At 34.8% G+C, this 12,868-nt stretch overlaps 1 protein-coding gene across 6 annotated transcripts in view; it reads right to left on the reverse strand.

Moving 5' to 3' along the window:
• Positions 1 to 3,316: 3,316 nt before the first annotated feature.
• The window catches only part of Cntn3 (contactin 3), a 319,453-nt gene continuing 309,901 nt past the window's right edge, over positions 3,317 to 12,868 (reverse strand). For all 6 annotated transcript variants that reach the window (XM_063260258.1, XM_063260257.1, XM_063260261.1 and 3 more), the window contains 3 exons: positions 7,452 to 7,564; positions 6,699 to 6,867; positions 3,317 to 4,768 (listed from right to left, as the gene is read on the reverse strand). In XM_063260258.1, the coding sequence (XP_063116328.1) occupies positions 4,668 to 4,768; positions 6,699 to 6,867; positions 7,452 to 7,564 (383 nt within the window). In that variant the 3' untranslated portion in view covers positions 3,317 to 4,667. The remainder of the gene's footprint in view (positions 4,769 to 6,698; positions 6,868 to 7,451; positions 7,565 to 12,868) is intronic.

Raw genomic sequence — 12,868 nt, forward strand, 5'->3', positions numbered from 1 at the left:
TCATCTCAGATGCCCATTTTTGGATTGGATCTTTGAGTTTGGAGGCCTGGTTTTTTTCAATTCTTTATATGTTCTGGATAGAAGTCATTTGTTTGAGGGACAGTTGACTAAAAATTTTTTCCCACTCAGTGGATTTTCTTTTCATTTTGTTGGCAATTGTTTTGACATGCAAAAATCTTTTAATAAGGGGCTGGGGATTTAGCTCAGCGGCATAAGCGCCTGCCTTGCAAGCAGGCAGTCGTGAGTTCGATCCCTGGTACCGATAAAAAACAAAAAAGACAAAGAAAAAAGTGCAAAAACCTTTTAATAAGATGAGATCCCAGTTGTTGATTCTTACAGTATCATGTCATCCTGGGCATATGACATAATATTCAGCATAAAAGACCCTAAAACTCCACCAAAAGACTTCTAGAATTAATAACCAAATTTAGTAGTGGGATACAAAGTCAACACTCAAAAATCAATAGTATTCCTGTGCACAAACTACAAACTCACAATACCACACAAAAAATACTTAGGAATTAATCTAATAAAGGAAATAAGAGATATATACATTGAAAATTACAGAACCCTGAAAAAATATATTCAAAGAGGATATCAGGAAATGGAAAAATATCTCTTGGTTATGAATAGGAAGAACCAACATAGAGAAAATGGGCATACTCCCAAAATTGTTTTACAGATTTAATGTGAATCTCAAATAAGATACTATTAGCATACCTCATAAAGTGGAGAAAACATTTCTAAAGTTCATTTGGAAACAGAAGAGACCTAGGATAGCAAAGGCAATCATGGGCAACAAAAGGAAGACAGGAGGCCTCACAATCCCTGAATTGAAATTATATTACAAAGCTACTGTGATAAAATCAGCATGATACTTGCAAAACAAACAAGCAAACAAAGAAAAACCAACAAAAACTTATTTTAGGATCAATGGAACAGATTCGAAGATGTAGACACAACTACAAACACATACATTCATCTTATATTTGACAAATGGCATCAAGCATGTTCACTGGAAAACAGCCTCTTTGATAAATGTCACTGGAAAAACTGGCTTTCCACATGTCAAAGACTAAAACTAGACCGATATATATCACCAAACACTAAACTAAAGTTAAAATGGGGCAAAGCTCTAAGTATTTTTTTTTAACTTTTTATCGGCACCAGGGATCAACTCACGACCACCTGCTTGCAAGGTAGGTGCTTATGCCGCTGAGCTAAATCCCCAGGCCCAAAGCTCTAAGTATTAAAACAGAAACACTACATCTACAGAAACAGCAAGTAGGTGGAAATCTCAAAGATATAGGGATAGGCAGAGTTCATGATAAAAAAGCATTTTGTTTATCTTACTGAAATACACTGCTTGGTCTCCAGTGAAAATGATGAAATTATTAAAAATAAACACCATCCATCATCAACTAGTTTTTGTACTAACTCATCACAATGAATGGAATCAGTATGTGCTACAACTATGTACTAATAAAAATAACCCTTACTATGTGATCCTTCTCCTAGTGGATCAATATTAGCTAAGCAGTTATACCTGTAACCTTATTGGCTTTACCCACCTTGTACTTATCTTGTTATTCTGTACCCTCATGTGAATTTGATCTACAGAATATTCTTGGAAAAATAACCTTGGTCACAACCTACTTTCGAGTCTGCTCCTATCTCTCAGGAGCTATCACTCAATAAATATTTCCTACTATTTCCCTCTGGTCCTTAAAGTTCAGCCTTCGATTCAGGGGACACACATGGAGCATCTGACATCTAGTGTGTTGGCAGTTACATTTTCTCTTGTATCAACAGCTTTCTGAGTAAAATGAAACTGAAGGAAACGTCTACAAATATTAAAACAAAACCACTTTAAAAGTGTGTCTTTTTATCTTCCTGTTATTTCCTGTTGACTAGAAAAGTGATGGGAAGAACATGGCTCCAAGACTCAGGAACATTATTTCATTTACAAACTCGTGGCCTGAAGAGGACAGCACGGATAACTTCATAGCACTTCAGCACAGTGTTCTGTGTTCACTAAAGATCTCATGAACTTGCGAGGACAGTACTTCATGTTCCCCATTTTACATGTGTAAAGGGGAAGCTAGGCTTAGAGGAGCGATGGAACTTAAGCAAGGTCACCCGGCCAAACAGGTGAAGGTGTTGTTAGGATGGAGAGTGACTTGGTATTTCCATCAGCCTTGATCATTGGTGCTGTTTGCTGACAGAATCTGTTTTTGGATAGCCCACAGGTCTTTCCCCTCCATTAGGGTTTACTAATACATCCATCACAACTGGCCTTCAATTTAAAATAACACACTCTCTCCCTTACCCACAATGCCTGCATGTAGGTTTCCCACTGAATTTTCTTTCCTCTAATTCCAATGTAGAACAGTTACATATTTAGCTCTCATTTTCCTTACATCAACAATAACATTTAAAATTCTTTATTTAAAAAGTGAATTTTTTTCTAGCATAATTTTCAGATATCTAGACTGTATTGTATCACAAAAATCATTAAAAGTAAATCACTAAACTGATAGGAGAATGTCTATGAAGAATGTGATAAAATGGATATTAATTTGAGGGGAAAAGATGTTAAATGTGAATTGACCTGAAACCAAATAAAATCAGAATAAATTGGACACCATAATTCTCCAAGGTGAATTCCTCTTCTCACAGCCAGACTGTCTTTGAGGTAGAGGTCACCCTCTCAAATAGCTGATTTTACTGAGCCAGTGGGGTCTAAAAATAATTTTAAAATAATTTTTTAGAAGGTCAAATATTATAAGAAATGATAGCACCAGTGTAACTATTATATGTCTCCTATTTTCCTTGTAGATGTTTCTTTCGACTATACTAAATTAATAATGCAAGAGCCTTTGATTGTTATAAATTTTATTAGAATAGAAAATAATACATACAGATAACCATAGGATACACACACAGAAATTTAAAGATAAATATTATGCTTTTCAATATGAAAAAGTTTTCATATCTCATGGAGATATATTTCTAGAAACAACTTGAAATGAGAATAATCATCTTGAAAATGAAATGTAGGAACATATTATAGGAATTACTAGTTATTAAAAAGGTAACGATTCATTACATGTAGCATAAAATACAAGTATTGGAGAAAGTGTTTCCCCAATTTTTAATTGGAAATAATGATGGTCATATGAAATCTACTAGCCAGATTTTTCTCTTTATATACAGTATATACAGACCTTACAGAGACAGTTATATTTTTTTCTCCTGTGAAGATGACTTCATCTTTAACGAAATCTCTAAATGTTAAAGTGGTACTTCATGGATATTTCAAAATTTCACTAATTTTAATCTTTTTTTTTTTTTTTTTTTTTTTTTTTTGGAGTTGAACTGTTGGTTCCAAGTTCTGTTATCTTTGAAAATATGAACCAGTTCCAGGGAACTGTGAAATTGTTAGGGAAAAGATAAAAAAAAAATGATTTTGAATGTCTAATACTGTATCAGCCGATTTTCGTGTACTCTTTACATATTGCTATTAAATCATGTCTTCGGCAGTCCTTTGAAAACCACACCTTCAAAGACTGAATCATACATATCAAAGTCAGCAGTAGCATCATGGTTCAGTTATAAGTTTAACTCAGGAACAGAAAAGCCTGCTTGACTCACTGAGACATACAGTGGAATTTCTCTCATTAAAAAAAAAAAAAAAAAAGTCGGCACCAACCAAAACAGCCCTTAATGGAACCAGAAATCAGAAAAAGAAAAGAACTGTGTAGATTTTGCTTAATATTTGGGTTGAGATTTATGTTACTCCTTATTTTCTCAACTGGGTTTTATTAAAGTCTGAAAGCTATCTTAGGTGTGAAGACAATAATTCTTTTCAAAATTATACTTTAAAATATGAAAAAGCTTAAGAAATGCAGCTGATCTTCATGAATCTTGTATGCTTAAGGAAATCCATGCAACGGTTTGCACAGAAACATGGCATTTGGATTGACAAAGCACTTTCATATTTCCTTTAATTTTTAACAACTAATTCATGGGTCAGAGGCAGCTCAGACAGATATTACTATCATTGCATTTTGCTTATGAATGATTGAGAGGTACAGAGAGCAAAGTGGAATCTAAATTCTTACAATAATTTAGTAGCACACTAAAGAAAACATACTCTACTAAGCTCCCCAAAAGCATTTTCCAGCAATACAATGCCATTCCCTTCTAATAAGATAATTATTTAAATGTATTTTCACCCCTGGAGATTTAAATCATCATTTTAAAATGATATGGATTGTCTTACAAATAATGTTGTGATATTGGGAGAAGAGCATTTGGATTAAATGAAGAACATTTCAATATTTAAAAATGTGTGTGTGTGTGTGTGTGTGTGTGTGTGTGTGTGTGTGGCTATGTGGGAGTATGCGAGTTTTTGTCATAAACTCGTAAAGAATTGATATCAAAAATTTGCAGTATGTAATATGTAAATTCCTTTGGCTTATCAAGTAAATATTAAGGCATTTCAGATTCCTCTAACAGGATTAACCGTTTTTTTATTATATTCATATTTTACCTATAATGAAGTAGAAAGTTAGAAACAGTTAAAAAAACATGCACAATCACTGTTTCATGAAAGCACTTTTTTTGGTAACCAATTCCAGTAAATAATAAAAATAGAATAAACATCACCACAGGGCATTTACAATAAAGAACAGTGCCACAGGTATATAACTTGACATAAGGTGGACATTCGAGATGGCTGAAGTGGATCCTCTTGCGTCCATATCTGTCAAAGATGATAAACAGCTCATTAATAAAGATTATGCTACTATGCAATCAGGCTGCTAGAAATTGAGTTCCCTCCAAAATCCTATGTTAAAAATTCAGTCCCTCAATGTGATGATGTTAGGAGCTGGGGCCCTTGAGAATTGACACTGCATTAGCTGGCACCTTGATCCTGGATTTCTCAGTCTCCAAAGCTGTGAGAAATATATTTCTGTAGTTATAAAACACCCCATCTATGATTTTGTTAAAACAGCCTAAACAGATTAAGCCATCTATAAAAGCAATGATTCTCCTATAAATTAAAAAATTACAACATAAATTACAACATAAATCTAAGATGGATCAATCACATTAGTCCTTATTTTATGCATCAATATAGCATGTATTTGTTGCCAAGAGTATAAAAACACTGATGTATCTTAAGCGTTCTCAAACATTACAGGCTTTGTTCATCTAGTGTTACTTAAGTTTAATTGAAATTGGAAAAACAACTTTATCATTTAAAAAATAATTACACTTGATCACAGGCAACTGTGGGGTAATTCAATGGTTTAATTAAAGAAAGCTTCATTGGAAAAGGGGTTGGAAAATGCTTCTTTCTATTTTATGCAAATAAATTATTACACACAATCTAAAATATCATTTTTAAAAACAATCAATAAAATAAAACCATTTTCAGAGACAGTCCTGTGCAGTTGCCATTCTGTGCAAACTCAGCAAGACTCAGATGTCAGATGAAAATGCTAATCTTGACTCAGCAGCCCCTAATGCTAATAGTGCCTGACCCTGCCAAAGCAGACTCCTTCTGAATGGTATGGCTTTGTCTATACAGTCACGGGAACTCTATTCCTTGCATTATTCAGGGAACAATAAGTATGTCCTAATCATTTTAAAACCTAAATTAATAAATATATTTTTATCCCTTCTTTGGTTGACTGAGTACGTAAGTTTCACAAATGTTTGTAGTCTGAAATGACTTTTATAGACTTGAAACTTGTAGAACTCAGCTCCAAGATAATTACGTTGAATTTTCTTTGGTCAAAGGATGGCAGACTATGATTTGATAGAAAGACAAAATTTCTCCAAGTTTTCCTATCTCCCTTTCTCTTCAGTTATCAGTGTTCTTCAGTTATCGGTGTCAGCCACCTTCTTTTCCACAATTAAAGCCAATCATATCAACCTTTCCCTACACTACAGATGAAGCCCAAGGCAATAAAGGGAAACAGGAAACGAAGTTATTCATGTCACTGTGGAATAGAGACTGAAGACAAGAAGGGCTCTTCAGTACTGGCAACTCCATACATAGGGTTTAAAAGGGAAGATGAAATGTTTTTGTACTACTGACACTGATAAAATATATATGCTGAAGGCTATTTGCCTTCACTCTGCTGGTAAAATATGTTTCATTTCAATTTTGAGGAAACAAACAAACAACTTTTGTGAACCTCTTTGTAAATTAGAATTAGATTTTCCTAAAACAAGTAACTTTTGGGTTGACATATAACCGTTAATTTTTCTACTGAGTGAATTGGTAACATTTATTTATAATTTGTAAGAGGCAAACTACTGGAATACTAAAGATCTTAAAAAAACAGTATGTGTGTTCAATGTTGCTCTTGAGAAAAGCTTGGGAATTCTGTTTACATAGGCTATCCAAAGGCTAATTTAAGCATAGCTCAGAATGAGGAAAACAATTAAAATAAATAAAAGTTTGCTAAATATTTTTTAATGTCTTTTCTCCAAGTCCTCATCTTTCTTCCTGTTATGCACTATTCTTGAGGTTTTTCTTCTGTTCTAATCACTGTTGTTGTGAAAGCTTCTCAGCCTTGGCATAAAAGGCATGTGTGCTGAGAGCAAACGGGCAGAAAGACACCACTAGGGTTCAGCAACCCTGATGGAAGTAAAGGAAAAACCGAGCTTCACCAACTTACTGGTAATCCTTGGAATCCTGATCTGTTCACTACTGGTGCCATCCCCTCCATCAGTTGTGGCCTTGACTTCAATAATGTAGTCTTCCTTAAAGGGCAGCAAAAGTTCAGCTGAAGTTTTATTTGTATTCAACACTTGCACACTGTTTTGACTGCTAGTCCTATAAAAAACCTAAAATGCACAAACAAAGACAGTTCTTATGTTGCTTGCTTTTATTTTTTTCCCAATACCTTCTCTTGTAACAGTAAAATTATTTTGTTTTTCTGCACCCAGGAGAATATAAATTGCACCCTCAGATCAATCCGTAGGTCTTAGATTACAGGCAAGCACAAGTAGAAGCATCGGGTTCTGCAAATCAAGGAGGTAGGGGAAAAAGGATCTTCCATAAAGAGCTGGGCAGGTTGGGTATTGAGGTGGAAAACAGGACAGGGCCCTGCTGTGTGGGCCATGAGTGCCCCATCAAGGAATCACAGCCAGTGCTTTCAGTTGTGTTTAGAATAATCTACAATGAGTATCAGCAGTAGAAAACTCATTAACACAATGTACAAATATTGTGTCCGAAATTCCCACACAAGCAGATTTATTTCATGGAAACTTATTTAACAAGGAGTTATCTAGAGAAAATAGGCTTTTAAAATGAACTCTTGATACCTACATCAGAATTAGAGAATATAAACCACATCAACAACATTTTACAACCATCGTTCCCTGGGAAAGAAGAGGGAGAACAAAGCACTACAAATTACGCAACTTACTTTATATCCTGTGACTTCAGATTCATTCTCCATTGCTTTCACTTGCTCCCAGTTAAGTAACACTTTAGAATCGGTTGCATTCCACACAACATTTCCGGGAGGCTGACTGGGAGCTTGAGATACAAAATGAGAAATTAAAACCCATTTGAGCACCGAGTAGTATTTTCAGTGGAGCAGACAAATGCCTATCAAAGGAGGCCAGCGGAAGTAGATCACTCTTTTGGTAATGTATGGTTTACACATGCAATTAGGAAAAAACAAAACAAAACAAAACAACAACAACAACAAAAACAGCAGCCGCATTTATTTTTTATAGGGCATTTCAATTAAATGGTGAGAAAGTTCATTTTATTACATTCGTCATCTATTTTAGGACACTTCACAATGCATTTGCTGCCTCCTGGAAAACATGTCCATACTGGAAAGAAGTAAATCCCTATAACCACCACTAGAGCAACACGTGTTGATAAACCCAGTGAGGCAGGCGATGTAACTTGTTTTGACACAGAAGGCTGAGAGAAATTGCCAAGCGAGCAGATTAAAGCCGCACTAAATGAAGTGTGGATGATTTTTAAGCTAGCCTGTATGATGAGATGGGGAAAATGGGAAGCAATCAAAAATAAGGATTACTGAGATTTATTCTCATGAAGTAATAGCTACAAACATGAAAAATTGCAACCCAGCTTCTATATTTTAAAGTCTCCCTTTTCTGAGTGTAAATCAATTTTTAAGAAAAATAAGGCAAAGCACTAAAAAGTTAATGAGAATTCCATTAGAGAACTAATGAAACTCTTTGAGGTTTATAAAGTTGGCTTCATAGTTAAATTCCCTCTCGTGAACTCGGACAGAAAACCCTTGGGATGGGGGAGAGGTCCATAGCATTTGTCCATCAGCTATGCAGATGGCACTCTGATGACTCAATTTATTGTCAATCACGAGACAACAAATATTGGTCTCCTTTGTCAACAGCATCCCAGCTGCCCCCTATCAGTGTGAAAAAATATTGTACTTGTGGATTCAGCCATGGAATATGATTTGGTTAACTAAATTTGTAATGGGAAAATGATGTAAAAGCTCTCCTCCATAGAGAAATTCTTAAACATCATTGACTCGAGCCGTGAGGGAAATACAGCTGGACTTACAGATGGCAAGAACTCTCATACATTTTTGTGACTAATAACACCAAATAAGATGACATGCCCTATGGATGCTTTTGTTTATTGTTTCTTCTTTAGCACTTTTCTTTGCTGCTTTATTTTTATTTTTATTTTTTTGATCTGACACTAACCATGAACTTAGTTCAGCTGGAATTCTCTAAGCTGTAATACTGTAATAACAACAAAAATGTTGTATAATGGCAATAGCTTAGTGTCAAATCCTAATAAGCATGTTCTGGTTACTCAATCCTAAAAATAGAAAGGCATGATTTGGAACACTGCCTCACAGTCTGCAGGTCTCTGTGGCCAGTATAAAAGGAAGGTTTGATTTGATGTGGCTCATGCAAAACACCCAACCACGGTTTGTCCTATGAGACGTGTGTGTGAGGAGGTTACAGTAAATTTGAGTCATCTGGACTGAATCAGCTATCCCAATAGTAGCCCTGCAGAAGAAATGATTACAAGTTGGGGTTTATCATGTGTGAAATCCAAAATAGATGAGCAGAGTAAGTTCAGTCTGAAATGAATTATTGTTAAAATAACAAAAATGAAAAAAAAGGAGGAAAAAGAAGGTAAAAAAGCTTTTGAGTCTGATATTCTGATGTTGTTGAATCATATCAGTGTTTTTGAGCACTAAATACTCATGCACGACTGACATTTTTGCTGTTTTTAAAAAAAAATTGACTTGAGTTAAAAATACAAACATCTATTTAAACCTCATCCCAAACAATAATACTCACGCAGTAATCAGATTGAGATGTCACTCATCTTTTTGCTACTCTTTAAACACATGAAGCAAATGCTCCATTTAAAATTTTTAAACTTTCAAAAATAATTGTGGGCTGCTTTAAAAATAATCTCTTTTAGCATCTCTGATAAGAAGAACATCATCTGAGAATTTCTGATGAGAAACTTAGTCCTCAGTAGTTAAAATTCTTTTATTGCTAGTAATTTCTTAGTCTACATCTACAATATATTAGCATTATAATATAATTTTATATAATTTATTTAGTGCTTCATACATTGTGTTGTAATAATACTCATTTCTGTAACGGGTCATCTAGACCCAGAGATTTAAAAACATTGCATACTTGTGTTCACAGCGGTCAAAAGCTGGATGCAAACTGGATATGGGGGAGCACGACTGTAACATTAGCTACTAGGGAGGCTGAGGCAGAAAGATCACAAGTTTGAGGCCACCTGGGCAATTTAGCAAGATCTTGTCTCTAAATTAAAATGAAAGAGGCTGAGTATGTAACTAGTGGTAGAATACCTCAGGGTTCAATCCCCAGTGCTGAATAAAGAAAGGGAAGAAAATCAATTTTAATTAAGCGGTTACATGTGATGGAATATCATTTAGCCTTTAAAAGGCAGTGAAATTCTAATTCATATTACAGCATGGATGAACCCTGAGGACATTAAGTGAAAAAGAAAACCATAAAAATACAAATCTGATATGATTTGCCTTATATATTTACAGCAGTGAATTCATAGAACTCGAATGCACAGTGGGGGTTTCCCAGAGGCAGACAGAGGAGAGATGGGAACTGTTAAACAGTTAGAGCTTCAGTTCTGCAGGATGATGAGAGGTCTGACGACTGATGTGCTAGGCAGCACTGAAAATGTACTCAGTACCTTTAAACTATATATTTAAAAATAGTTAAGATGGGTTTTAACCTTACATGTACTTTACTATAATTGAAAAATGCTAAGATGCACTTACTAGCACCACTGAAGGGTGCTAAGGTATCCAACAAGTGAGACATGTGATGTGGAATCACACTAGCTCTGATTAATTCCCTGAAGCTTCTCTAGCTTGCTGGCATTTGGCTTGTCCATGACACTTGAGTTTTCTGCCTACAGGAAGATATACTGTCCCTTCTTATTGGCATCTCATGGACACTAGGCTCCTCCTCAGACTGGCTTCAATCAATCATGGGTAGGAAAAAACAAAAACAAAACACTGAAGATCATGGTTTTTTTCTTTCTTCTCTGCTATGAGATCAGGATGCTCCACAGAGTGATTGCCTCTTCAGTTGGGATCCTAAAGTGAAAACGGGATCTTGCTCAAAATAAACATTTAGTGTGGGTAATAGAAACATTTGTGATTTGGTGATGCCGAGGTTTGGGTATTCATAGTATGGAGCTACCTAATGTGACGGATGTAAAGCCACAAGACAAACTTTTTTTTAAAGTGAAAATTAAAACCACATTGAGATCCCATCATACTCCAACATAATGTCTATTGTCAAGAAAGCAAATAAATACTTCTGGCGAAGCTGTAGGGGGAAAGGAACCCTTCTGTACCGTTGGTGGGAATATAAAGTAGTACAACCAGCCAGAAACCCATTTGACCCAGGACCTTTTTTACATGCACGAAGGATAAGTAATGAAGTGGGAACATGCAGGAAATAGTTGGCAGCACATCTTCTGGAACTTCTGATTTCACTTTCTGTGTGCTGTCCTATATGAAGCATAATTCAACAGCATGAGTTCCTAATTTTACTGGACTTAACTTGATATGTGGTCTACATTTTAAAATGTTTCAGAAATTATTTGTCAGTGTTCATATTCTACAGAATTTTTTCTCTTCTTAGTTGATGTCTATTGTCAGTATGGAGAAAAAAATTGTAAAAATGAATTTATTTAGTAGAAATGAGGCATATCACTAGATTCGTAGCACATCACTAATTGAAAGGCTACAGAATTATTTAGATAATTTTGAATGTTATAAAACAAAAATATTATCCCCCAAAGGGTTTTATTGTTATTGTTTTATAAACATATCCTCATACTCCACTGTGTATTTCAATTATGGATTTTGTTTCATGTACTTTGCAAGGTTTGCAGACACTTGACTAACAAGTGATCTCTTTGAAAATATTATGATAGATATAGCTGGCAATATAAGACACATCTACCAACTGGAAAATGACTAACTCAGTTGTGGTGCATTACCACAATGGAATCACACACACAGAGAGAGAGAGAGAGAGAGAGAGAGAGAGAGAGAGAGAGAGAGAGAGAGAGAGAGAGAGAGAGAGGTGAAACATAGGCCAAATGCTTGTGGGAAAGCATTTTGCCTAAATTTAAACTAAATTTAAAGCATAATTTCCATTGTATGGGAAGCGTTCTGTAGAACATACAGTGAAAAGAGAAACGATATTCCTGAGTGTAAGGATTGAGGATTTTTTAAATTTTCTTTTTTACCATTTTATTTCATTCCCCAATTTTCTACAATAAATTTGTTTTCCTTTGTTGAATAAAAAATAGAGGCTGTTAACCTCAAGTGAAGTATTGTCTAGAGTTTTCACAGGTGATTTCTCCATGGTGGTGATGATAAAGCCAGCATTTACTTTGAAAATATGAAATTTTACAAATACATGCTTGCTGTGATTAATTATACAAAACACAGTATGTTTCTTAACTCGTTTTCTTGGCCACCTAAAGATAGAAAAATGACTTTCATGTCAAGTGGATGTTATCATCAGTAGCTGAAAAGTATACTTTGCACTTGGACTTCATTTGAGATGATCATCAACATTTGTAATTAAGCTGCTTAAACATATAGTATTGTCCAAAAAAAAAAAAAATCAAATAACCAAAAGTTACTTTTCCTCCAATGGCAAGATACTCACTTTGGAACCACTGAAAGTATTATAAATAAACTAAATGTTTCAGATAATAGGAAATTGACTTGTTTTAAAACACACAGAAAGAAAATCAACTTTTTAATCACCCCAAACTCAGAGAAGACAGGCCGTGTGTCTACCTATAACATCAGAGAATGTCTTTGTTTTAAATGACTGGGAATTTCCTTGAGCAAAAATTTTGTTGAGACAATGAAAATATCTTAGTGTGTAAATTAAAACATAAGCAGAACATCTGCAGTGATCTAGAGGACTTAGAGGAAAGTTGGGCAGATTTAAAAAAAAAAAAAAAAACATAAAGTTCAGACAAATTACATATTTGGCCTGAGGGCTTGCTTGATTCTTTATTACCTGAAACTCACTGAATTCTGGTAAAGTTCAGTATTATACTATTACCTTGCTTTAGACTTTACAAAATCTGGAGTAATTTTATTCATGCGCATGGGGCGAGGGAAACCCATTCCTAAATCTGAAGAATGCATATTAATAAGTCACACATTCTATATGTATGATTTTTCTGCAGGTCATGAGCAAGTCACAAAAATAGGAGATGTGAAACATAGAAAGTCAACAAATGCCATTCAGTATCCTAAAGAGAAATTTTCATGTA

This window comes from Cavia porcellus, unplaced genomic scaffold, assembly GCF_034190915.1.
Source record: "Cavia porcellus strain 051 isolate PalLab524CR breed Dunkin Hartley unplaced genomic scaffold, mCavPor4.1 scaffold_13, whole genome shotgun sequence".
In the NCBI taxonomy this organism is placed as follows: Eukaryota; Metazoa; Chordata; class Mammalia; order Rodentia; family Caviidae; genus Cavia; species Cavia porcellus.